Below are 27,549 nucleotides of genomic sequence, written 5' to 3'. Positions count from 1 at the left end.
CGACCAGCCCAACCAGTTCATCAGCATTTTGGGGATCACCATGGGCAACCCAAGTCTGTAGAGGTCTCGGCAGAGAATGCACAAACCGATCCATCACAACTCGCTCTACCATCTGTGCAGGGGAAGCCGACTCTGGCTGCAGCCATTTCTGGACCAGGTGCAACAGGTCAAACATTTGGGAGCGCGGGGGTTTGTCCCGGTGATAGGCCCAGCGATGAACTCGCTGTGCCCTGGTAGTCATTGTTACCCCCAAGCGTGCGAGAATTTCCGCTTTTAATTTGGGATACTCTCTGGCATCTTGTACCGTCAGGTCAAAGTACGCCTTCTGGGGCTCCCCCGTTAGGTAAGGGGCCAGTACGTCCGCCCACCGCTCTGGCTGAAGTTTTTCCCTCTCAGCCACCCTCTCAAACACCGTCAGGAAGGCCTCCACATCATCCTCAGGGGTCATTTTTTGTAATGCGCGTCTTACCGCCTTCTCGACGTCGGTGGCATCAGCCCGACCTGGGGTTGGGGCGCTCGTCCTGCCCTCCTGGATGGCGGTTGCCAGAAGCTGCATCTGCTGCCGTTGTTCCTGCTGGCTCTGCTGGAACTGCTGCCGCTGCTCCTGCTGGCTTTGCTGGATCTGCTGTAACAGCTTGTTGGTTTCCTGCTGCAGTGCCTGGGACTGGACCAGGTGTTTCATGAGGTCCTCCATGATTCCAGGCAATGCTTGTTGCCCCGCTGCAAACTTCACCCAGGACATGCAGCAACTGTCTCAAGTCTCTGCTGGGACCGCTGCCCGCACGTGTACCACCAATTGTGGGGATGTGACTCGCTCAGGTGCAGCGGGAGACAATCAGGAGACCGGTTCTTCCAAAGTTCATGAGGTTTATTTCTGTCATAAACCATAAAACAGCGTATCACCAAAAATAGCCTCTAGCTTAGGCAAACAAAACATAAACCTTCGTGGTTGCAGACTCAGACCGCGAGTCTCAGCACATGCTGGGAGGTGTAGTCCTCCCCACATACAGCTCCCTGGTTCAGGAGCAGGTCACATTATAAGGCTGTAGCCACACCCACGTTCCCAGCAGCTGACTGGTCACATGACTGTGACCTCACCACAGGTCCTTCAAACAAAAACAATAACAATATCTGGTATGCTTTACTTCTGCCTTACATTATGGAGATAAGCCATTTATGAGACACATATCTCCCATCAATTACACGACCCTTAGCCCTGCCACAATACATACATACACACCAATTTATAACCTCAGGTGTTCAGATGAGCCGTGGAGAAGGTCGGCCACATAGTGCAGAGATCAGCTGGAGAAGGCTGCAGAACCCATTGTGGGGGATAGGGACACAGCAGAGATATCAGCCCTCTGCTGCTGCCGTGCTGTCCCACACAGTGAGCTTCCTCCCCTGACCTCTTCTATGTGAGGAGATGCTGCAGCCTGCTGGGAATAGAATAGTGGAGGAGGCAGAAGGCCCCCCCCATAAGTCCTGCTCTTCCTCCACTGCTGTCTCCTGTGTGCTGTGCGGCCTCGGCCCCTGACTACAGGTGAGCACTCGCCATTGGGACGTGCCATGCAGGACGACAGACGGCAGCCAGTGAGTGCTCTTCATCGGTCTGTTGGGGAAAGTGTTCATTGGCCAGCAACTCTCTTTGCATGACATGCCTCCTTTTTGAACTCCTGCACTCTATGCGCCGCTCTCTCCCCAGCTCTGGATAGTGGCATGATTACAAGAGGGAGTGAGAGGGGCCCGATGCTGCATGATACGGGACCCCTCTCACTCACGCCTCCAATTTTGACTCAGTGGCCCCATAGCGGCTGCATACTGTGCCACTATGGGCAGTACACCGCTGCCTGCAGGCCCCCCCGCCGACCTTCGGGCCCCAGTGCAGTTGCACCGGCAGTTTGTACGCCCCTGGCACCGGCATAATCCTGCTGCTGGGTCCCATGAGCAGATGAGATGGTGTCCGCTCTGGGACTCCTCTGCTCAGCAGGCCCCATGCGCCAGTCAAGTAATGCTCTGATCGCGGCCATGGCCGCAATGAGAACGAATATCATACAGACCAGAGAGAGCGCCCCACACTGAAAAGGAATATCGTACAGACCTGCGAGAGAGCGTTGCACTAAGAAAAAACATGGTACAGACCCACGAAAGAGTGCTGCACGGAGAAAGAATATAGTACAGACCCGTGAGAGAGCACCGCCCTGAGAATGAATATAGTACAGACCTGCAAGAGAGCGCCACCCTGAGAACAAATATAGTACAGACCTTCCAGAGAGCACCGCCCTGAGAACAAACATCGTACAGACCCACAAGAGAGCGCTGCACTGAGAACGAATATAGTACAGACCCGCGAGAGCGCTGTACTGCGAATGAATATAGTATAGACCCACGAGAGAGCGCTGCCCTGAGAACAAATATCATACAAACCTGCGAGAGAGGAGGGGCGTGGCTATGTAGCGAGCAGGAGAGGACGCTGCTGTGAGAGCTCCTCAAAATCCTGGACTAATCCTGGCATCTGGACCCCTTTTTGAGTGACCTACTGGCGGCGATCTAGACCCCCTGGAAGTGGGGACCTCCCGGTACCCTGCAGGAGGACGTGAGGTGGTTTCTGCGGGCAGGCGGCTGAGGAGACCGAAGCGGGCGGCTGATCCTGCTCCTCCACGAGGAGGCGGCCATCTTGGGCGCGCGGCTCTGCTGCTGAGAGCTGCTGCGCTGACCCACACCGCTGCACCGTGCTCAGTGAAGACACCGGCAGACCGATAGAGGGGACACGCGGTGAGTGTCCTGAAAAATTGGGCCCTGCATGTTTCCCCCTCCGTTAACCCCTCACTGCGCCAGCTGGTGCCATTACCGAGGGAGGCTTTGAGCACCCTCCTCCACTCCTGCTGTCTCTGTGGGGCTTCTTCTCCCTCCCCTGGCCGCAAGAGACTTTCCTGCACAGTGCTTACAATTGTATGTGGCCTATCTACGGTCTGTGCAGGAACTATAAATATCTATTAATAACCCTGCTGTGATTGACCTCTCCCTCCCCAGGCTGCAAGAGACTCTCCTGCATAGTGCTCACAATTGTGTGTGGCCTCCATCTCTGGTGGGTGACACCTAGACCATGCATTTTAGTCGCTCCATTTGACCGTGCTGCAGATAACTATGAGCCGTCTAAAAGGGGCAGGAGCGGCAGCGGAGAAATTGAAGGAGATTGCTAGACTGGACCCCGCTGAAAGTGCATGACATGATAGGAGCACTTCCTCTCAGGCTCAGCGCAAAAATCGCCCTTCTGGGTGTGAGGAGGTGGAACAGGAGGAACTGACCCTTAAACAAGCATCTGAGCAATTGATGCAGGCTCTCCCCTTGACCAGGACATCCCTGACGAAGAAAACTGAGGATGTTTATAAGGAGGTGGGGAGACTTCGTCAAGACATGCAGGCCATGAAGGGACGCATTACGGAGGTGGAGACAAGGGTGTCTAGGGTAGAGGATACCATTACACCCATGGAGGCTAAGTTAACAAAGGTGGCGGGCTCCATGAATGCTTGGAAGCAGAAGGCGGATGACCTGGAAAACAGAATGCGCCGGAATAATATCCGTATCGTTGGTCTGCCTGAGCGCTCGGAAGGTCAGCATCCTGAGCAGTTTTTGGAGGATTGGTTTAAGACCTCTCTGGGGGATGAATTCTCCTCAATGTTCGCTGTTAAAAGAGCTCACAGGGTCCCTACAAGACCACTGCCTCCGGGAGCCCCACCTCGACCTTTCCTGGCACGCTTGCTCAATTGTAAAGACAGAGATACCATTCTACGTCTTGCACTACTGAAAAGCCCTATTAAGTTCGACAATGCTGTCGTTTCCATCTTTCCGGATTTCTCCATGGAACTGCAGAAACAGCGGGCACAATTCACCGAGGTCAAGAAAGACTCAGGGACAGGAACATTGTATACTCGATGATGTATCCAGCTCGACTTCGAGTTATTCATGAAGGTTCCTCTGTATTTTTTACAGATCCGACGGAGGCGACTGAGTGGCTGCGGTCCCACAGGGGATCCCCTGCGAAAGAATCCTAATGTGGCGGCTGTCACTTTAGATCCTCTCAATTAACGGTCTAATTGGAGCTCTCTCGGCGAGTTCCCAGATACCAGCTATACCGGACACTGTATTCAGTGATGGTATCCCCTTGTTTATTTTTTGATAAGGGCGTAAGACTGTACGCCTCTGTTACTAGGTTCCTGTTTTGCTTTTTCTTTTTCAAAAGTTTTAATTTTTATAGTTGTTTAGATGTAGGCCGCAGCCGACGCCAAATTCTGTTATCTGTGTGGGGTCTCTGCACCATGTTCAGATAGGGAGGAATGGGTTCTGAGCTGATTTGTATGACCTGGAATGTGAGAGGCATAAAAACCCCTCTGAAAAAAATTAAGGTGTTCTCACAAGTTAGACATTACCGTCCTCACATTGTGGCCCTTGTAGAGACGCACCTGACTAGAGATACGGTTCGGTGGGTACAGAAACCGTGGGTGCAATGGTTTATACATGCTCTTCACACCAGCTACTCAAGGGCAGTTTCACTGTTAATTCATAAGGATGTTCGGTGGGAGGCCAGGAAGGACCCCGAGGGACGATTTGTGTTCGTGCATGCGCTGATTAACTCTCAGAAATATGTCATTCTTTGTATTTATAATCCCCCTCCGGCCAATATGTCAATTATTCAAAAGGCCCTGAGCTTTGCTTTAAATTACCCGGACGCACATGTCATCTGTATGGGAGATTTTAATTTGGTCATGAATAGCCATCTTGATAAATTGAGACTGGGTGATGGAGTACAGGGTGGGGTCCCCCCTCCGGGCACATCCCAACTGTCACAATTCATGGCGGGTAGTGGGTGGCTGGATCTATGGAGAGTGCGCCATCCAGAGACGAGGGAGTACACTTGCCATTCCTCCACTAAACGCTCTGTCTCGCATAGATTACATTTTCGGGTCCAGTAGTCTGGCAGCATGGGTGGATGATATCAAACATGGAAGCAGGGGGATTTCGGATCATAGTCCAGTTATTCTCAAGCTTAAATTTGGGCCATTGACTAATAGGATGGCATGGAGGCTGAACCCTTTTTGGCTGAAGTTGATAACATCCCCTGATAGAACGATAGATCAGTTACGTTGCTTCGTCTCGTCCCACCCCGAACCCCGAAATATTAATGTATTTTGGGATGCTCTTAAAGCCTATTTACGGGGTTGTCTATCCTCTACAATTTCTCACATTAAGCGGGTGACATCGGAGGAGGATGGCGAGATGGAGCGATGTCTGAAAGACTCGGAGGCAGCCTATATATCGGATCAAACTAACAGTAATAGGGTAGAATGGCTGGCCGCTCAAAGGTTATATGCTCAGTACACTGACACCAAGACGAAACGTAAATTATTTTTTGCCCGGCAGTCTTATTTTGAAATGGGGAATCAGGCAAGTAAATTTCTGGCCTACTAAGTGCGGCAGCAGAATGCAACCAACACAATTCTACAGATTCGTGATTCAGGTGGTACTTTGGTTTCCTCAACTGAGGAGATATTAGAGTGCTTTTCTGACTATTATGGTTCATTGTACAATTCTAAGACTGATGTGGACGGCCCGGAGTGTCTAAATTATTTGTCAGATATAGGTTCCCACGCTAAGTCCTTCCCAGCGGGCCTTTATGGATGCGGAGTTTACTCTGGAGGAGGTAGAGGATGCCATAAAAGACATGGCCTCCGGGAAGGCCCCCGGGCCGGATGGATTTCCTGTGGAGTTATATAGGAAATATCAGGATATACTGGCACCCCTTTTTTGACAGTGTTTCGTGGGATCTGGGAGGGGGGATGCATGCCGGAGTCCTTTTATGAGGCCAATATAATAGTTCTTAAAAAAGAGGGGAAGGACCCTTTAGATTGTGGATCTTACAGGCCTACATCACTAGTAAATGTGGATTATAAAACTTTTACAAAAATTTTGGCCAAAAGAGTAAATTCAGTTATATTAGATCTTGTACACGCCGATCAGACGGGTTTTATGCTGGGGAAGAGCACCTCCATAAATTTCAGACGAGTCCAGTCAGTGGTTCAATATAGCTCTCTGGTACCGGATAATGAATGGGCACTGGCATCGCTGGATGCGGCTAAGGCCTTTGACTCGCTTGAATGGCCTTTTGTCCGTGCATGTTTGCAGAGGTATGGATTTGGCAATAGATTCCAAGAATGGGTTAATGTTTTATACATGAAGCCCAAAGCCCGGGTCATCGTAAATAACTCCATATCTGAATCATTCTCACTGTATAGGGGAACTCGTCAGGGGTGTCCTCTTTCCCCAGCCCTTTTTGCTCTTTGTATTGAGGCGCTGGCAATTCGTATAAGATCTTCCCCTAATATTGTTGGTGTAGAAATAGCAGGTTGGATGGATACCATAGGCCTATATGCTGATGATATGGTGATATTTATGGACAAGGCGGAGGAGACCCTGACAAGAGTAATCACTACCATAAATAAATTCAGTAAATATTCTGGCCTATACATAAATTGTGAGAAATCTGCTTTGATGCCTCTCTCCCATGCTCCAATGCCACGACTGGAGACTCTCTCCTTACTGCCCATTGTAACCAATTTTAAATATTTGGGTGTTCATATCTCTCAAGGTAGTAAATTTGATCTGCAACTCAATATACAACCATTATTGGAGACGGTCAAAGGTAAATTTGCGATTTGGGGTAAACTTCCACTGTCTGTAGCCGGACGTATTAATCTAATTAAAATGATATTACTCCCCAAGCTTGTCTACTTTCTTCAACATAGTGCGGTGGTGATGCCCAAATCCTTTTTTGCTAATCTGAATTCCCAAACCATATCCTTTATTTGGGGGAAAGCCAGGCCTAAACTTAGACTCGCCACTCTGCAGAGGCCCAATAGGGGAGGAGGGGCTGCGTTACCCAATTTCTTTTTATATTATTTAGCTGGACAGGCTAAGGCCATAAGTACATGGATGCCTGGAGGTCACCTCCCGAATTCTGAGAGTCATCTACTTCATGCTACAGGAATTAGTTGCCCACTGGGTTTTTTGGAAATTAAAAAAATAAATGTCCCGAAACTGCTACCTCTGCTTCGTCTGGCACGATCGATATGGAGACAGATTAGGGGGGTGGTTAGATTTGGGGATGTTCTAGCTGAAATGCCCCTATGGAATAATTACTACTTCCCGGTGCTACTGGAGAATCCATCCGCTGAGTTCTGGGTTCAGTATGGTGTCTCTACGGTAGGTGATCTATATGATCGTGGAACATTGGTATCCTTTGAGCAATTACAAGTTAATCGTAGTGTCCCGAGATCCCAGTTTTTCCGTTATTTACAGTTAAGATCAGCTCTCCAGTCGCACATGAGATGTACGGGTATAGATAATGCCATTTCGTCTCTACCCCTGATAAGGATTCTCAAAATCACAGGGCCCTCAGGGTCTCATCTCCTCTTTATATACATATTTGTTGTCAGTGGGGACAGAATGTACCCTAGATTCAGTTAAGAAGAAATGGGAGAGACACATCCCAGATACACAGGGTGAAGAATGGGAAGAAATCCTGGAGTCACCAATCTGGGTATCTCTGTCTGCCAACAATAGGATGATACAATTGTATATTATTAATCAATCGTATTTGACTCCAATTCGACTCTTTAAGATGGGCCGATACCAGTCATCGGAATGTTTGAGATGTCATTCAATAGATGCAGACTTTATCCATATGATCACTGAAAGAGTGCATTGTACCTCAGTGTTGGAAAAGTTCCACAATTATCCCTGTCCCCAAGAAAGTGGGATCCTCTGAGTTGAACGACTATAGACCAGTAGCACTCACATCTGTAGCTATGAAAGTCTTCGAAAGAATTATGATGTCCCACCTGATAAAATTCACACAGAAGCTATGGGACCCGCTTCAGTTTGCCTATAAGGAGAATCGTTCGGCAAACGACACTGTCAATCTGGCACTGAAGTACATTTTGGATCATACAGATGAACTGCACTCATATGTCCGGATTCTTTTCATGGACTTTAGCTCAGCGTTCAATTCCATTGATCCGAATTTACTTCATAAGAAAATGGTAGCTCTTGGAGTCCCTCTCAACTTATGCTTGTGGATTTATAACTTCCTGACAGCCAGGATACAGTGAAAAGTTGGACCATTCTCTTCGGACACCTTGGTCACAAACATCGGGGCACCTCAGGGGTGTGTTTTGTCCCCGTTACTGTTTTCTCTCTATGCGAATGATTGCATCTCTTCAGCAGACTCAGTAAAAATCTTGAAATTTGCCGATGATATGACACTGATTGGTCTCATCAGGGGAAATGCTGAAGACTTGTATCGGAGTGAGGTGAAAAGAATATGTGACTGGTGTAAAGCCAATAATCTTGTACTCAACACTAGAAAAACTGCTGAGATGGTTGTGGATTTTAGGAAAGATCAACATGAGATACTTCCAATCTACATCCATGACGAAGTGGTTCTTAGGGTCACAGAGACCAAATTCCTTGGTGTTATCATCTCTCATGATCTTAAATGGGAGAAAAACGTGGATGCTGTTATAAGAAAAGCACAACAGAGGATGTTCTTCCTGCGTCAGCTGAAAAGATATGGTTTGTCTAAGAATCTGCTGATCTTATTCTTTAATGCTGTCATCAGATCTGTGATTTGTTCCTCTCTGATAGTCTGGTATGGGGGAGCCACTGCGCATGACAAACTCCGCTTACAAAGGACTTTCAGAACAGCAGAGAGAATTATAGGTTCCCCCCTGCCTAAAATCCAGGATCTTTATGATAAGAGTATTCGATCCCACGCATTGAAAATTTCATCCGATCCCTCTCACCCGGGACACTCCTCATTCCAACTACTCCCTTCAGGACGTCGCTTCAGAGTCCCCAAATGCAGCACCAACCGCCATATGAACAGCTTCTATCCACTCTCTGTTCAACAATTAAATCGTCATGTGTAGACTATATACTGTATCTGTCTTGTTAGAGGTTACTTGTTGTATCTGTTGTTATATATTATGTTGCCTCTTTGCCACAAAGAATTCCTTGTATATATGTAATATGTACTTGGCGATAATAAATTTGATTGATTGGTGCTGTCCTGTTGTTGCGAAATACTGGAGGGGGGTGACGTCATTATTAACATCCTTGGTACAATCCCCTGTTCCCCTTGAACCACTGACCTGTCTGTTTGGACTGTGGGATGAGGAAGTATGGGGTCATTATGTTGGGGTTTTTCTATGGGAGACTATTCACGGCACGGAAGATACTAGCATTACTTGGGTCCTGGATCACTCTGGTAAATTCGATTATACCATATGAACGTACACTGTATCAGAATAGAGGGTGCCCGGGTAAATTCCAGAAGATTTGGGAGAGGTGGAATTCCTCTCGTCTCACTTTGCAGAGCGGAGATGTCGCACAGTAAACTGCTCATTGTATAGATGTAGGCTGCGGAATAGTTTAATGTTTTGGTAGATGTAGGTAGGGTTTAGAAGCTAGGCAGGTTTTATTACTGGTATAATACCATGACACAATACTACTGTGATTTAATTGATACTATGTTTGCTTTATTTACACACGGTTGGTGTACATGTTATGCATGTGTGTATATATATATATATTATATATATATATATATATATATATATATATATACATACACACACACACACTTTGTATCAAGCTTGGTACCTTGTACCAAATGTGTGTGTTATATAACTGCTTATGGTTAATAAGCGAATTTAAAAAAGAAAACCTGCGAGAGAGGGCCATCCTGAGAACAAAACATCGTACAGACCCGAGAGAGCGCTGCCCTGGGAACGAATATAGTACAGACCTGAGAGAGAATGCTGCACTGAGAAAGAATATCATACAGACCCGCGAGAAAGCCCCACCCTGAGAACGAATGTCATACAGACCCGCGAGAGAGCGCGGCACTGAGAACAAACATCGTACAGACCCGTGAGAGAGCACCGCCCTGAGAAAGAATATTCTACAGGGCAGCACTCTCTAGCGGGTCTGAGAACGGATATCATACAGACCCACGAGAGAGCGCCGCTCTGAGAATGAGTATAAGGGCTCATACTCACTTGCAAGAGACTCGCATGATTCTCGTGCAAGTCTCTCGAAAACCTGGCACTGCTGCTGGCACTCGGACCGGAGCATGCGGCTACATGTATTTCTATGCAGCCGCACGCTCCGGTCCGAGTACTAGCGGCAGTGCCAGGTTTTCATGTGAGAGACTCGCATAAGAATTATGCGAGTCTCTCGCAAGCGAGTATGAGCCCTAATACAGACCCACAAGAGAGCGCCGCCCAGAGAACGAATATCATACAGACCTGCGAGAGAGCTCCACCCTGAGAACTAATATCATACAGACCAGACAGAGAAAACCGCCCTGAGAATGAATATTGTACAGACCCGCGAGAGAGCACCACCCTGAGAACGAATATCATACAGACCAGAGAGAAAACCGCCCTGAGAACTAATATCGTACAAACCCGCGTGACAGCGTCGCCCTGAGAACAAATATTGTACAGACCCACGAGAGAGCGCCGCTCTGAGAACGAGTATCATACAGATCCGCAAGAGCGCTGCCCTGAGAACGAATATCATACAGACCTGCAAGAGAGCGCAGCCCTGAGAACTAATATCATGCAGACCAGAGAAAACCGCCCTGAGAACAAATATCGTACAGGACGAGCATCATACAGACCTGCGAGAGAGCGCCACCATGAGAACAAACATCGTACAGACCCGCAGGAGAGTGCCACCGTGAGAATGAATATAGTACAGACCCGCGAGAGATCGCAGCACTGAGAACGAATATCATACAGACCCAAGAGAGAGGGCGCCCTGAGAACGAGCCCTGAAAACAACTAATGTACAGACCAGCAAGAGTGCAGCCCTAGGAAAGCAGGGCTGTGGAGTTGGAGTCAGAGCTCATTTTGGTGGAGTCTGTATAAAATGGACTGACTCCTAAAATATATAATAAATTGGGTACAGTAATTCAATGCAGAATATGCTGAATATTTTTTCATCGGAATTTGGGAAAGTTATGAAATGTCCTATAAATGGCTGTTCTATTCCTGATCTAAGGCTACATTCACACACAGCGTTTTTTGAGGCTATGTTTTTCAGCTGCAAAAGCAGATCAGATTTTTAAAAAACCTGAAAGGTTTTTGAGCTCATAATGTTTTCAATAGCAAAAGCAGATTAGAAATCTGCTCCATCCATTTATCCATATCTGTCTGTCCATATCTTATCTGTACCAAAAACAATGAAAGCCGGGTAGCACAAAGACTAAAGCTGGAGTCACACATAGCGATTCACCAGCGATCCCGACAACGATATCAACGTGTCGGGATTGCTGGTGAGTCGCTACATGATCACTGCTGAGCTGTCAAACAGACAGCTTAACCAGCGATCAGCACAGCGACGCTGAGCGCACGGCGTCGCTGTGTACGTTAGTTACCAGTGCGCTGATGCAGGGAGCTGGTAACTAACGTACACATTGGGTATCTAAGGGACGTGCGTGCCTTAGATACCCGATGTGTACGTTAGTTACCAGCTCCCTGCATCAGCGCACTGGTAACTAACGTACACATCGGGTTTCTAAGGGACGCACGTCCCTTGGATACCCGATGTGTACGTTAGTTACCAGCTGATCGCTGGTCTCCCGCAGCGATGCGTGCTGGCCAGCGGGAGACCAGCGATGGAAGAAATGTCCAGAGGTTTCCAAGAGCGATCAGCGATATCGGCAGGGGGGCCGGTCACTGATCGCTGTCACACACAGGGATCTCGCTGGTGAGATTGCTGTTGTGTCACAAAACTTGTGACTCAGCAGCGATCTCGCTAGCGAGATCGCTATGTGTGACGGGGCCTTAACACTCTTTTAGCACCAGTCATGTACACCTCATAGCTGCCCAATAGGACGCCCAGGACAGGCATTGCTCGCCTTCAGTAACACATCAACATCAATTGATAGTTGGAATAAATAGACTGCATTTATCACCACATATTAAGGTGCAGGCTTTATTTTCAAGTGTAGAGGCATGCAGTATGAGGTTCTGCAGCAGCTGAGGTGTCAGTGGTGAACTCTAGCACCAGTGAAGCTCCTCCTCTACAGACAAGGGTACAACACAGACAAGTAAACATATTCAGAAAGAAGGAAGGCACTTATCTCAGAAGAATTGCTAGAGTGAACAGGATAACAAGATTAAGGTAAATTTAAACAAATTTAAACATTCACTAAACTGTGCATAAATCAATAGTCCAGTATAATGTATGTTCTCTCTGTATGCTTGATGCTTGTTTGTTTTTCCTTTGAGCTCATATACGTTTGGGAAGCTAGCTTTTATACAATATACAGGGAAAATACAGCAACAGGATTGATGAGGACTTATATGACGACTTGTATAGGTATAGAAGCCAAAACAAAGTTATTAGCTCTGTTATCAGTTTCTTTGCTTCTGGAGTATGATACACAACAAACTTGCTCCCTCCCTCCTCCTCTCTTCATAGACTGTGAAGCATTTAGTGAGCTGTACCCTAATAAGAAAAGCCTTGGAAATTCAAAGTAAAGCTATCTAATAACATATTTTACAAACTTTATATTTGTCATCTGTACTATTGATTTATGCAAAGTTTGTTTTATTTCTATCTAAAATTATACAGAGGGGAAAGTATGTATTTGATACACTGTCGATTCCCACCTGCAAAGAATGGAGAGGTCTGAAATTTTCAACTGAGAGAAACAGAATCTACAGGAAATGTCTGACCTCTGTAATTGCAAACAAAGGTTTCTGTACCAAATATATTAAGTTCTGTTTTTCTATTGTATCAAATACGTATTTCATTCAATAAAATGCATATTATTTAAATCATACAATGTGATTTTCTGGATTTTTTTAGTCTGTCTCTCACAGGTGAAGTGTACAATTGTAGACCTCTCCATTCTTTGTAGGTGGGAAAACATGCAAAATTGTCAGTGTATCAAATTCTTATTTTCCCCACTGTACATGGTTGCCTGTTCTTGCTGGAATTATAATATACATTATTTTACAGGACAAAATTATTTTGAGAGTGAATTTATATAATTACAAAATGTCTAAGAAGCTCCCCATGAAGTCAGCTGTATTTGAGCATTTCACAGTGACTCAAGATGAAAAATATTGTGTGTCAATGTATGACAAGTGATCCAGAGGAAAACAAATGCTGTGATGCCAAAATCAGCGCATACTCAGGCAGTGATAAAAATGCTCCTACAAGAGCTTCCAATCTAAAAAGACTTTTACAACGCTTCCACCCAGAAGTTTTCAAAGCTGTGACTGAGAAAGATAACAGCAGCACCAAGAAACCCGCGCCCAGCACATCCTGCCAGGCAAATGAGGAGGAAAGAGCATCTCAAACATCATTAACAAGATATTTTGTAAGTGACAAAGTTACTGTAAGAATGACAGCAGATATGTTTAAAAGACAGCTCATACAGCTTGTTGTGAAGGACGGTGTACCATTATCACTATTTGCACGACCAGCTTTTACAGCTCTTAATGGAGAAATGGCCCGCAAACTTGGTGTTTCTCTGGAAAGAGAAAGTATTAGAAAATTAGTGATTGAAGAAGCCCTTAAACAAAAGGAAGATCTTAAAAAGACACTCAAAAGATGCTTCATGTTTCTTAAAATGGATGCCTGCACACGTCACAGAGTGAACTATTTTGTCATCAATGTTCGATATGTTTGTGACAACAAAGAAATTGTTACCAAGACATTGGCAGTAAACGATACTAAAGCTCATCACAGCAGCCAGTTTCACTTTCTCCAGGCCTTAGTGGAAAAAGTCCTGCAAGATTACAAACTCAAAAAAGAACAGGTTCTTGCTATTGTAACGGACAATGCTTCAAACATAAGTACAATTAAACTGATGAATGAGAGTAATGAACAACAGCTAGAAGAAAATTTAGGATTCAGTATGTTTGAGATGGAAGGCCACAGTGCTGTTCATGTAACTGAGGAACAAACAGATATTACAACAGAAGAACAGCAAAATTATACTTTAGAAATAGAGGATCTTGTTGAAGCTGCTTCAAAACACTTTCCTATTCATCACATGCGTTGTGCTGTGCACACGCTGCAGCTGGCAAGAAGAGATAGTCTGCAAGAGGGACATGCTGGAAATCTGATTGGAAAAGTGGGGAAATTGGCTATTGCCGCCAGAACCCCTAAAATTGATTCCATCTTAAATAGACGTGCTGGGAAAGGGGCAATTGTTGATCAAGCCTGTCTCGGTGGGGCAGCACTTATTTAATGATAGTTCAAGCAATCGCTCAAAAAACGTTTCTTACAGATATGGCGAACCCTCAGGTAACCCTAAATGAAGGTCAATGGACACAGGTGGCTGAATTGAAGGAACTGCTTAACCACCCATTTATCGTGACTAAAAAAATTACAAGCTGAGGATTTAACTCCTGGCATTTTCATAAGGGAGTGGAAGAACTTGCTATTTTGCTTGTCCCAAAGAGGTGGTTTAATCGCAGATGGCATTTCTGCTTCAATGAAACTGAGAGAGACACAGCTATTGGAAAATAAAATTTTTCTGGCAGCTGTTTAAGTGGACCCAAGTCATCGTCTACTGCTTGATGATCAACAGCTTACTAAAGGAAAAGAAGCTCTGACTGAGGTAGCAGTTATGATGAGTGGCCTACAGGAGGACTGCCAGGTGCAAGAGGACTTGGGTCCTGACAGTGCTACTGCTGCCATATCTTCATCCTCATCAGATGAGGAGTTTGACTTTGACAAGTATTTGGATGACATGGAGCAGGCAAAGCGTTGCCGCAAGGAAAAAGACTTCACTCCGTCTCCTATAGCAAGCAGATTAACCATATTTCAGCAAAATGTTTCACTTGCTCTCAAAGAAATAGAAAAGTTCAACCGTTCATCAAAACTGACTGTGCATGAGGCAATTCCTTTATACCCGGAAATTGTTAGAGATGCTGCCCATGTGGTTACGGCTTTGCCTCCAACCCAAGTTAGTGTAGAGAGGTTGTTCTCTGGCCATAAAATTATTAGGTCAGATTTGAGGTCATCTATGAAGGAGGATCTGATGGAGGCAATTCTATTTTTTAGGACAAATTCATAGACTGCACAAATGTTATTTAGCATGTTTTAGTTGAAAACTGTTTTTTGCCACTTACATAGTTTATTACACAGTGTTATATATGTAATCGATATTACAGTGTATTAGATATTTACAATTTATTGCAGTTTTTTGTGTTCTAAAGTTGTATTCCAATAAATATATATTATGTTCTATCTTGATTATTCTATCATAAAAATGATTAAGTGTCTGATGTTCACATTGTACTACAATAAATTTTTCACTTGAATATAAGCAATATATGTGGGAGTCGGAGTCGTGGTCGGAGTAAGGGAAATTGAGGAGTCGGAGTCGCAGGTTTGGCTTACTCCACAGCCCTGTAGGAAAGGAGTGAGTAACGTACAGACCTGCGAGACAGCACAGCCCTGAAAACAAATATCGTACAGACCAGAGAAAGGGTGCCGCCCTGAGACTGAATATCGTACAGACTCACAAGAGCGCAGCCTTGGGAGCGAAGAAATAGTGTACAAAATGCATGATGTCACCACCCTGAGAATGAGTAAAGTACAGACCAGCTGAGAGAGTGCCGCCCAGAGCACGGAGAAAGTGTAACAAACAAACCGTAAGACAACGTGAAAAAGTACGACAGAGAGCGCTACAATGAGAACTGGAAACGAGTAACTTACAAAACTGAGAGCACTGCCCTGAAAACAGAGAAATAGTAATGTACAAACCTGCAAGAGAGCGTGAAAGAAAGCGTCTGGGGGCAGAAACTGGATACCACTGCCCATCTACCTGCTGGGACATCTTTGGTGGAGAGGCAGTAGATCACTTTGGAGTGCCTCTTGGGGCGAGATGATTAGCTCTGATTGCATGTTTTCACTCATGCATTAACCCTATCCAAACAGTACGTGCTATACGGCGTTTGGCCTGGCGGTACCTTTCTCCAGGAGATGGTGGGGAAGGGGTCTCCAGCAGCGGCACAAGGAATCAGCAGCTCCCTGCCAGCTTCTTGCCTATACTCCCAGCCAGGCAGCACCGTAAAATAGGGTGGGTCCTAAAGGTGAGAAACAGCATTATTATTACTCCGGTCTGTGTCCAAAGCGAGTGCAGACAGGACCAGAAAACTATCAAGCGGCAGCAACATAAGATGCAGCGCTGTACAAAGATGGTCACCACTCACATCTGGAAGAAGTGGCAATACTCCTAAAAATATTGCAGAGAAATATTACTGTTAGTTTATTGTCTTGTCTTTTCCTTATGGGGTTTATTCAATCCCCAAACATATCGAAGAGACACGACACTGTTAGTTTAGTTTATATTTCCCCTCCCTACCTTTCCTTTTGTTTTACCCCTTGTATGTCTTAATAAAGCAACTTAAAACCTATTCCGTACCCCTTATCCTTCCCATCCCTTTGTCTTATTGTAACCTCTACATTTGAATGCAAAATATTACTGTTATTTTTAAAAATTAATAAAGTTATTTGGAAAATGGAAGAAGTGGCAAGAGCAAGAAGATAGACACTGCCCTTAATGGGATATGAACCCTCAAGCCAACCTCCGAGCTAGCATGCCAACCCCTAAGCCAACACTCCCTGTCCTGAACAAGCACCAACCCCCGAGCTAGCATGCCAACCCCAAAGCAGGCACTCCTAGTCCCGAACCAGAGGCAACCCCCAAGCTAGCACTCCCAGTTCCGAACCAGAGCCAACCCCCGAGTTAGCATGCCAACCGCCAAGCCAGCGCTCCTAGTCCTAAACCAGAGACAACCCCCAAACTAGCATGCCAACCTCCATGCCAGCACTCCCTGTCCCGAACCAGAGCCAACCTCTGAGCTAGCATGCTAACCTCCAAGCCAGCACTCCCAGTACTGAACTAGAGCCAACCTCCGAGCTAGCATGCTAACCCCCAAGCCAGCACTCCCAGTCCCGAACCGCAGCCAACCCCAAAGGCCAGCACATTAATCCCCAAGCCTGTACCTCAACCCTACCAAGCAAGAGACCGAAACTGAAAAATTGTGTTATTTTGGGATCTGACCTTCAGAAGCAGCCGAGCAGGAGGGGACTGGCCCATGGTCCCCAACGCATTGTAAGGCACACAGGTGTAGGTGCCCAGTAACTCCTCTGTCGCCTCCTCAATGTGAATAGAGCCATCTTCCAGGAGCTTCCAGCCTGATAACTGCGAGCAAAAGAGCATAAACAAAACCACATAATGGGCTCACTGGAAATCACAGACCCTTCCCCCACAAAACACATTCCAGAGCAGTCTTCTGCTGCCCAACGGTACACCTCACCCCCAGTGGAGCAGCCTCCACACACCCAGAGATACATGTCACCCCCGGTGAAGTAGCTTCCATCTACCCAGCGGTACACGTCACCCACGTTGAAGCAGCCTCCATCAACCCAGTGGTACAATTAACTCCCGATAAAGCAGCATCCTTCCTCCCAACGATACACGACACAACCAGTGGAGCAGCCCCTTTTCTCCCAGCAGTACACGTCACCCCCGGAGGAGCAGCCTCCTTCCTCCCTCCCAGCGGTACACGTCACCCCCGGCGGAGCAGCCTCAAACTGCCCAGCAGTACAAGTCACCCAAGTTGGAGCAGCCTCCATCAACCCAGCGGTAGAATTCATCCTCAATGAAGCAGCCTCCTTCCTCCCAACGGTACATGTCACCCCCGATAGAGCAGCTCCATCCGCCCAGCAGTACACATCACCCCACGGTGAAGTAGCCTCAATCGGCCCAGCAGTACAAGTCACCCCTGGTGGAGAAGCCTCATTCCTCATAGCAGTACATGTCACCCATGGTGGAGCAGACTCATTCCTCCCAGCGGTACACGTCACCCCCCGGTGGAGTTGTCTTCACCCGCCCAACCTGAACAACGCACCTTATCAGTCCGCAGGGGACGGCCATCTTTATTCCATTTTACATGTGTGACAGGCGGCACAGCGTCCACAGGGCAGCGAATGTGACCATGAATACCAACAGGGACATAAATGATAGGGGGCATGTTGACCACTCGCGCCGGGTCTATAAAAGACATAAACATGGTCAGTGCCAATAATCCTTTGCAATCATAATGTGCAGCATTAAGGTTTGTGTTCAATAACTCCCAGTGGTATCGGACCGTGGCCAACCTCGGTCACCGACAAGACTGGCGACTGTGCCCAAGACGCAGGCTATGGCTTGGCTCAGAGCGTGACACACTTCAAGCTGGAGCCTTCTGTCATTACTTACATTGCACAGAGAGGAACGCAGCTGCAGAAGGTGAGCGCCCAAGGCTGTTGCTCGGCACACAGGTGTACTTCCCCGCATCCTCTGGTTTCACTCTGAATATGATGAGCGTGCCATCAATCAGGATCCGAACCCGCATCTTCAGATCACTGCGGGTGAGAAGAGAGGAAGATGCCAGAGGATGCCGAGTCTGCTCTCAGGGGCCCCCGAACCCAAATACAGGGGATAATGCAGAGTCTGCTCACAGGGGACCCCGAACCCACTGACAGGGGATGATGCAGAATCTGCTCACAGGGGGACCCCAAACCCACTGACAGGGGATGATGCAGAATCTGCTCACAGGGGGCCCCCCAAACCCACTGCCAGGGGATGCAGAGTCTGCTCACAGGGGGCCCCCGAAATTGCTGACCAGAGCCTGCCGAATCTGCTGCCTGCCTCTCCACCCTGAGCCTGCCAATAGAGGCCTGCCAAGTCTGCTCACAGGGACCCCCTCCAGCCCGAGCCTGCTCACAGGGGACCCCTGAACTGGCCAACAGGGGCAGCAGAGTCTGCTTACAAGGGTCCCCGAATCCACTGACAGGGGACTGATGAGTTTGCTCACAGGGTCCCCTGAACCCACTGACAGAGGCCTGCCGAGTCTGCTCACAAGAGGCCCCCTGAACCCATTGACAAAGGCAACCCCAAAACAGATCAAAGGGGGCACCTCCGAAACAGCTCACAGTAGTTCCCCTGAACCCAGTCATAAAGGGACCCCCTGGTTACAAGCAGCACATAAGGGGTGGACGGCTCTCAACCACTTACTTTTTAAAGAAGACATTGTCGTCCTGCCAGAGCCAGGTGTAAGTGAGGTTCCCAGGATACGCCTCCGCCTGACAGGTGAACAGAGCGTCCTGGGAGATATTCACTGTGATGTTCTCAGGAGGCGAGACGATGAAGGGCGACCCTAGGAAAGAGCACAGATGAGCTGGTGAAAGAGCACAGATGCAGACCGGGTGCAGCAGAACGACACCCCACACGGCGGCACCCAGAACGAGACCCCGCACCACAGAGGCAGAAAAGGGCCAGGCCTGACAATGCGAAGACCACAATTGAGTGGGCCCCACACCACAAAGCAATTTGTACAACAATACTAACACCATAGACTGGAGTACACAACAAAACTGACACAATGGAAAAATACAGGACACATTACCTTGTACCAACAAGCGAGTACTGTGGACGGCCTCTCCCTGAATACTGGTAGCGCGGCAAGTGTACGACCCCCGGTCTTCACGTCCAATGGAAGAGATAGTAAGACTGCCATCATTAACCTAAAGAAAGGATAAAGTCAGCAGGAGCACCAACGCCACACAGTACAACATACTCAGTGCGCAGAATGACAAGGCAGAGTATGTATCTTACTAGATCACCAATAAAGACGGCCATATTACTATATCACACTGAAGAGAAGGGCGGACATATTACTATATCACACTGAAGAGAAGGGCGGACATATTACTATATCACACTGAGGAGAAGGGCGGCCATATTACTATAAATATATATATATATATATATATATATATATATATATCACATTGAGGAGAAGGGCGGCCATATTACTGTATATATTACGATATCACACTGAGGAGAAGGGTGGCCATATTACTATATCACGCTGAGGAGAAGGGCGTCTATATTACTATATATATATTACTATATCACATTGAGAAGGGCGGCCATATTACTGTATATATTACTATATCACGCTGAGGAGAAGGGAGTCTATATTACTATATCACATTGAGAAGGGCGGCCATATTACTATATCACACTGAGGAGAAGGGCGGCCATATTACTATATCACACTGAGGAGAAGGGCGGCCATATTACTATATCACACTGAGGAGAAGGGTGGCCATATTACTATATCACACTGAGGAGAAGGGTGGCCATATTACTATATCACGCTGAGGAGAAGGGCGTCTATATTACTATATCACACTGAGGAGAAGGGCTGCCATATTACTATATCACACTGAGGAGAAGGGCGTCTATATTACTATATCACACTGAGGAGAAGGGCGGCCATATTACTATATCACACTGAGGAGAAGGGCGGCCATATTACTATATCACACTGAGAAGGGCTGCCATATTACTATATCACACTGAGGAGAAGGGCGGCCATATTACTATATCACACTGAGGAGAAGGGCAGCCATATTACTATATCACACTGAGGAGAAGGGCGGCCATATTACTATATCACACTGAGGAGAAGGGCGGCCATATTACTATATCACACTGAGGAGAAGGGCAGCCATATTACTATATCACACTGAGGAGAAGGGCAGCCATATTACTATATCACACTGAGGAGAAGGGCGGCCATATTACTATATCACACTGAGAAGGGCAGCCATATTACTGTATATATTACTATATAACACTGAGAAGGGCGGCCATAGTATTATATATATTACAATATCACACTGAGGAGAAAGGTGGCCATATTACAATATCACACTGAGGAGAAGGGCGGCCATATTACTGTATATATTACTATATCACACTGAGGAGAAAGGTGGCCATATTACTATATATCTATAATGTAACGGGCTAAGCGTCACTCTGTCTGAAGCCTCTCTAGACTGCGCAAGCGCGACGCGCCTGCGCAGTCTAGACCCAGAGTGACACATCCCCCACAGAGTGACGCAGACCCCCCCAGGAGTTTCGGTAATGCGTAAGCACTGAACGCATACCGCGATCTCCGCAACACCTTACCGAACCCGGTGTTGCTGCTGCCGGCGGGGTCTTACGTCTTCAGGTGCCTGGAGTGGGCGTGTTGTAGCGCTGGAATCGGCACCTGCGCAGTCCGCGCTTACCACCGCCATTTTGTTGAACACACACTGCATTGTGTCTTCAAGAACATGGCGGCGGAAAGCAACGACTACGCAGGTGCCAAATCCGGCACCACATCACGCCCAGGACAGCGCTGGACACAGTGAAGATAGGCGAGTATAAATGTGTTTTTTTTTAATGTGCAGTTTAATAGGGGTGGGTGAGGGGGGACCATTCATATCAGGATTGGGGGGTGAGGGGACCATGTATACCACGAAAGGGGGGGTGAGGGGGGCATGCATACCAGGAAGGGGGGGGGGGGGGGTGGTGAGGGGACCATGCATATCACGATAGGGATAAGGGGGTGTACCATGCATACCACGATAGGGATGAGGGGGTGCCATGCATACCAGGATTGGGGGGGTGAGGGAACCATGAATACCAGTATATGGATAAGGGGGTACCATGCATACCAGGATAGGGATGAGGGGTGCAGCACATACCAGAATGGGAGACCATCTAATATATAAAGCTCAAGTGTGTGTGTGTGTGTGTGTGTGTGTCCAGGATTGTGTGTGTGTGTGTGTGTGTGTGTGTGTGTGTGTGTGTCCAGGATTGGCATCTGCACCGTCGCAGCTACAGCCACAAAATTTGGCACAGTCACATGTCTGGACCCCGAGAGCGTCCTAGGCTATGTTGTGAGGCAAAATTTTAACCCCGCACGTTCCAATTCACCAAACAATTTTGCCCCTATCTACAAAATGGGGAAAAAGTGTGTGTATCAACCCCCGCCCCTCATTATGATGTCATAATGGTTGCCATGGCGACGCTGATGTCATCATAGGTTGCAAGCCCCGCCGCTCATTCTGATGTCATAATGGTTGACTATGGGATGGAGGATGTGTGATGGGTATATGGGCACTGGACTATGGGATGGAGGATGTGTGTATGGGCACGGGACTATGAGATGAAGGATGTGTGATGGGTATATGGGCACTCGACTATGGGATGGCGAATATGTATGATGGGTATATGGGCATGGGACTATGGGATGAAGGATGTGTGATGGGTATATGGGCACTCGACTATGGGATGGCGAATATGTATGATGGGTATATGGGCATGGGATGGAGGATGTGTGATGGGTGTATGGGCACGGGACTATGAGATGAAGGATGTGTGATGGGTATATGGGCACTCGACTATGGGATGGCGAATATGTATGATGGGTATATGGGCATGGGACTATGGGATGGAGGATGTGTGATGGGTATATGGGCACTCGACTATGGGATGGCGAATATGTATGATGGGTATATGGGCATGGGACTATGGAATGGAGGATGTGTGATGGGTATATGGGCATGGGACTATGGGATATCGTGGATATGTATGATGGGTATATGGGCACGGGACTATGGGATGGAGGATAATTATAATTTGCTATAACTAACCACAGCTAGTTACTATGCCCGGGCAGCGTCGGGCTCTTCAGCTAGTATACCAATAAAAATGCCCGCCACCTGGGCGTAGAACGGGTTCATAGCTAGTATTACTACATCACACTGAGAAGGGTGGTCATATTACTATAAAAAATATATCTCTATCTAAATATATATATATATATATATATATATATATATATATATATATCTCTATCTCTATCTCTATATATATATATATATATATATATATATATATATAAAACACTGAGATCTGAGGAAATATTAGCAATAGATTTTGTACGTTCTTGTTTGGTTCCTATTCTTGCTGTAATAGACAAAGAAATAGGCGAGATGGAAAAGTCCGGTTTTCAAGGAGCTTCCCGGTAATCCTGCACACAGTGTAGACTCTGCACAGCACCAATGACTCCGACCCTCGTACACGGCAGCTTCACCTGGTATTTGGTGGTTCCCCCAAGAAAGTCCCCCTCTCTCAGCCATGTGACGGTAGGTTTAGGATTCCCGAATGCCGTGCAGGTCAGGGTGACGCTGCTCCCCTCCTTGGCCTCCAGGTATTGGGGAGGGGTTTCAGTGAAGGTGGGAGGGGCTGAGGAGATAGAAGAAAAAAATTGAGGGGGGGGGGGGGGGGTCACAGCTCATCTATTGCAGGGTCGTGGTTGCAGCCTAAAATAGCAGGAAGGGCGGCGTCACTGCTGCGGATTTGGAGTGATTGACATTTGCCCAGGTTTCATTTTAATAAACAAGCCGTGACTAAAGGTCAACAGGAGATCCTGCAGCATGGGGGAGAGTTTGGTTCCTGGACAGACAGCTGGAGAATAGAAGAATGAGGGGCTGTCGGCTGCAGCAGCATTGAAACAGGACATTTGGGGGGGGGGGGGCAGGCAGCTTCTCCTTGCGTTCTACACCAGCTAAAGCTGAGAATTAGAGTTGAGCGACTTTGGTCAGATCGGGTTTCAAATGAAACTGGTCCGACTAGGGCAAAAAAAGTCGGCGTTTCGTCCGAAACCCGACCCCAATGCAAGTCAATGGGAAATAAAAGTCGGCATTGAGCGGATGACATTCATCCACTCAATGCCGACTTTTATTCCCCATTGACTTGCATTGGGGTCGGGTTTCGGACGAAACGCCAACTTTTTTTGCCCTAGTCGGACCAGTTTCATCTGAAACAAATTTTGTTTCATGAAACCCGATCTGACCAAAGTCGCTCAACTCTACTGAGAATGGCTATTCCTAGCCACAGCTCTAGAGACCCTGGTGAAGGGCACAACAGAGCATGCCCAGCACTTCACAGTGAGACAAGCAGAGGCACGCGTCAGGTTCAGTATCTCTCACCGTTCACCGTCAGATGGACCCAGCTGCCATTGTGAAATGTATCATATTGCTGCTCCAACATCAGAACTTTACACTCGTACCAGCCCTGATCCTGCGAGCGAGTTTGATCGATGCGCAGCGATGCCTTGTCATGGAGGTTGGCACGACCTGCCAGCAGGAACACAAGAATATACTACAATGGTCATACGAAGTCGCCAACAGCATCTCAGCTATTGAAGCCTCACTCACCTACGTATTCTGGGTCTACGTGGGGGGGGTAGAAACCAAACTTGATGAAGATGGGGATGGGCACTCCAAACTTGAACCATTCAACCACATAAGGAGGAGGCTGGGCAGTAAGGGGATGGATGACACTGCACCCCAGGATCACGCTCTCGCCAGCACGTGCAGTCACAAACTGCGGCTCTTCCCGTGAACCACCTGCAACACATTAACACCAAGAATCATCACTCACCGCTAAGAGCAGAAGACCATGAGTAAGAGATTTACATATAGAAGAAAATCCCCCCCGCCCATAGACATAAACGACAAGCACATGGGTACAGCGCTCTTACCAACCACCAGCCTCGTCCTCTCACAGGAATGGGGGTAGAGCGCTCTTCTCCCACCAGCAGCCTCGTTCTCTCACAGGCATGGGGGTAGAACGCCGTTATCCCCACCACCAACCTTGTATCCCAGGCATTGGGGTAGAGCGCTCTTATCCCACCATCAGCCTCATTCTCTCACAGGTATGGGGAAGAGTGCTCTTATCCCACCACAAGCCTCGTTCTATCACAGACAGGGTGGTACAGCACTTTTATCCCACCACCAGCCTCATTTTATCACAGGCATGGGGTTACAGAGCATTTATCCCTCCATCAGCCTAGTTCTCTCACAGGCACGTGGAAGGGGGGTTTAGAGCCTTCTTATACCACCACCAGCCTTGTTGTGTCACAGGCATAGAGAGGGGGGTACAGCGCAGTTATCCTACCACCAGCTTTGTTGTGTCACACGGGGTAGAGAGCACTGATTACACACTTACAGCCATGGCTACAGATCCATCACACTCTCGCTCCCTTGGCAGAGGATGACTGTTTTTGGATGGATGTTTCTCGATAACAGGTCAGATATGACGTATAGAGGGTGATTTACTTGGAAGGGTTTGTCTGCTCTATGGAGGTAAGGAGTTAACAGCCAGTGGCAAACAATGAAAGAGTTAACTGGAAGGAGAAAACCTGCACATCGCACTGCGTCTGCAGCGAGCGCCGTCTCTCAGCAATGGGATTGGCTGATGATGACATCATTAGCTCTAGGGAGAGACATCAGTGGATATTTCTGACATACATAGAGCAGAGTGGGGGGCAGGGTGACCCCGAGTGACAAATGCAGAGAGATCCAGATGGTGGCCCCCATGTCAGCAGCAGGGCAGCGCTAGGTACCGTCACACGGTCGCCTGTGCCGCTCTGCATGTATTTGAGGCTGTGTAACCTGTATGCGGGGGGGGGGGGAGCACGTGCATGTGTGCCTCACGTGTGTGTGGGGGGGGGGGGGAGGGGGGGGGGGGGCGTGCCTCACCTGTATGCAGCAGGGGGGGCATGTGCGTGCGTACCTCACTTGTATGCAGAGGGGGAGGGAGCGTGTTCCTCACGTGTGTGTGTGTGTGTGTGGGGGGGGGGGGGGGGTGGCGTTGTGGAGTCAGTGTCCATTTTGGTGGAGGTTGAGTCAGTATACAATGGAGTGATGGAGTGACTCGGACTCCTATCATCTGTAACACATTGGGTGTAGTAGTTAAGTGCAGGATGAGCTGGAAATATTTCCATAATAACTTGGGGAAGTTATGAAATGTCCTATCATCTTCTACTTTCTAAATACAAAGATAACAAAACTTGAATTTGAAATGTCCTTTAGTGGAGATGAATCTGTGCTGCACTTTATGCACATGCTCAGTAGTGACGACGGCTGTGGAGTCGGGTGGAAGGGAAATTGAGGAGTCGGAGGTGTGTTTTGGCTTACTGACTCCACAGCCTTGTGAGGCTGTACATGGGAGTGTGTCACCTGTATATAGAGAAGGAGGAGGGGTGCAACCAGTATACGGAGGGAGGCGACTTCCTACAGGGCATTAATGTATGTAGCCTGTATCCGCTGGGGACGTGGGGGTGTCAACATGTACATAGAAATAGAGGGGTGGGCATGTGACCTATATACGGGGGAGATGACCTCTAAAAAAAGAAGGCTGGGGCAGTTGAGATTATGTGACTGGTGTGCAATTGGGGGGGGGGGTGACCTGTATATTGTGTGTGTCCTATATAAGGGAGGGTGGGGTGCAGTAGTTACAAATGTGTGCCCTGTATACGGGGAGTGTCCTCCATTTCGGAGGCTGGGGTGTGGCCATTGTGAAAATGTGCCCTGTAAACAGGGGGTGACCTGTAAACTTGGTGTGTACAAGACCTGTATGCTGTGGCGAGTGTGTGACCCATGTGCAGTGTGGGAGGTGATCTGTATACAGTTGCGGCCAAAAGTATTGACACCCCTGCAATTCTGTCAGATAATACTCAGTTTCTTCCTGAAAATTATTTCAAACACAAATTCTTTGTTATTATTATCTTTACTTAATTTGTCTTAAATGAAAAAACACAAAAAGAATTGTCCTAAAGCCAATTTGGATATAATTCCACACCAAACATAAAAAAAGAGGGTGGACAAAAGTATTGGCACGGGTCGAAAAATCATGTGATGCTTCTCTAATTTGTGTAATTAACAGCACCTGTAACTTACCTGTGGCACCTAGCAGGTGTTGGCAATAACTAAATCACACTTGCAGCCAGTTGACATGGATTAAAGTTGACTCAACCTCTGTCCTGTGTCCTTGTGTGTACCACATTGAGCATGGAGACAAGAAAGAAGACCAAAGAACTGTCTGAGGACTTGAGAAACCAAATTGTGAGGAAACATGAGCAATCTCAAGGCTACAAGTCCATCTCCAAAGACCTGAATGTTCCTGTGTCTACCGTGCGCAGTGTAATCAAGAAATTTAAAGCCCATGGCACTGTGGCTAACCTCCCTAGATGTGGACGGAAAAGAAAAATTGACAAGAGATTTCAATGCAAGATTGTGCGGATGTTGGATAAAGAACCTCGACTAACATCCAAACAAGTTCAAGCTGCCCTGCAGTCCGAGGGTACAACTGTGTCAACCCGTACTATCCGTTGGCGTCTGAATGAAAAGGGACTGTATGGTAGGAGACCCAGGAAGACCCCACTTCTTACCCCGAGACAAAAAAAAGCCAGGCTGGAGTTTGCCAAAACTTACCTGAAAAAGCCTAAAACATTTTGGAAGAATGTTCTCTGGTCAGATGAAACAAAAGTAGAGCTTTTTGGGCAAAGGCATCAACAGAGTTTACAGGAGAAAAAAAAGAGGCATTCAAAGAAAAAAATCACGGTCCCTACAGTCAAACATGGTGGAGGCTCCCTGATGTTTTGGGGTTGCTTTGCTGCCTCTGGCACTGGACTGCTTGACCGTGTGCATGGCATTATGAAGTCTGAAGGCTACCAACCAATTTTGCAGCATAATGTAGGGCCCAGTGTGAGAAAGCTG

The 27,549-nt window shown here is 47.4% G+C and overlaps 1 protein-coding gene across 4 annotated transcripts in view; it reads right to left on the bottom strand.

Moving 5' to 3' along the window:
• Positions 1 to 27,549, bottom strand: part of IGSF9B (immunoglobulin superfamily member 9B) — a 109,931-nt gene that overhangs the window by 71,390 nt on the left and 10,992 nt on the right. For all 4 annotated transcript variants that reach the window (XR_012231200.1, XM_073570026.1, XM_073570028.1 and 1 more), the window contains exons 2-10: positions 24,205 to 24,396; positions 23,977 to 24,123; positions 23,079 to 23,230; positions 19,551 to 19,668; positions 19,160 to 19,301; positions 18,362 to 18,507; positions 18,012 to 18,154; positions 17,162 to 17,302; positions 16,065 to 16,181 (exon numbers count right to left, since the gene is read on the bottom strand). Coding sequence is in view for 3 of the 4 variants with exons in the window: in XM_073570026.1 (XP_073426127.1) it covers positions 16,065 to 16,181; positions 17,162 to 17,302; positions 18,012 to 18,154; positions 18,362 to 18,507; positions 19,160 to 19,301; positions 19,551 to 19,668; positions 23,079 to 23,230; positions 23,977 to 24,123; positions 24,205 to 24,396 (1,298 nt within the window). In the remaining variant the exon portion in view is untranslated. The remainder of the gene's footprint in view (positions 1 to 16,064; positions 16,182 to 17,161; positions 17,303 to 18,011; positions 18,155 to 18,361; positions 18,508 to 19,159; positions 19,302 to 19,550; positions 19,669 to 23,078; positions 23,231 to 23,976; positions 24,124 to 24,204; positions 24,397 to 27,549) is intronic.

This window comes from Dendrobates tinctorius, unplaced genomic scaffold (assembly GCF_039654945.1).
Source record: "Dendrobates tinctorius isolate UK_male_01 unplaced genomic scaffold, ASM3965494v1 ptg000028l, whole genome shotgun sequence".
Lineage (NCBI taxonomy): Eukaryota > Metazoa > Chordata > Amphibia > Anura > Dendrobatidae > Dendrobates > Dendrobates tinctorius.
Note: the sequence above shows the minus strand (reverse complement) of the source record. Positions and strands in the feature narration are given on the sequence as shown.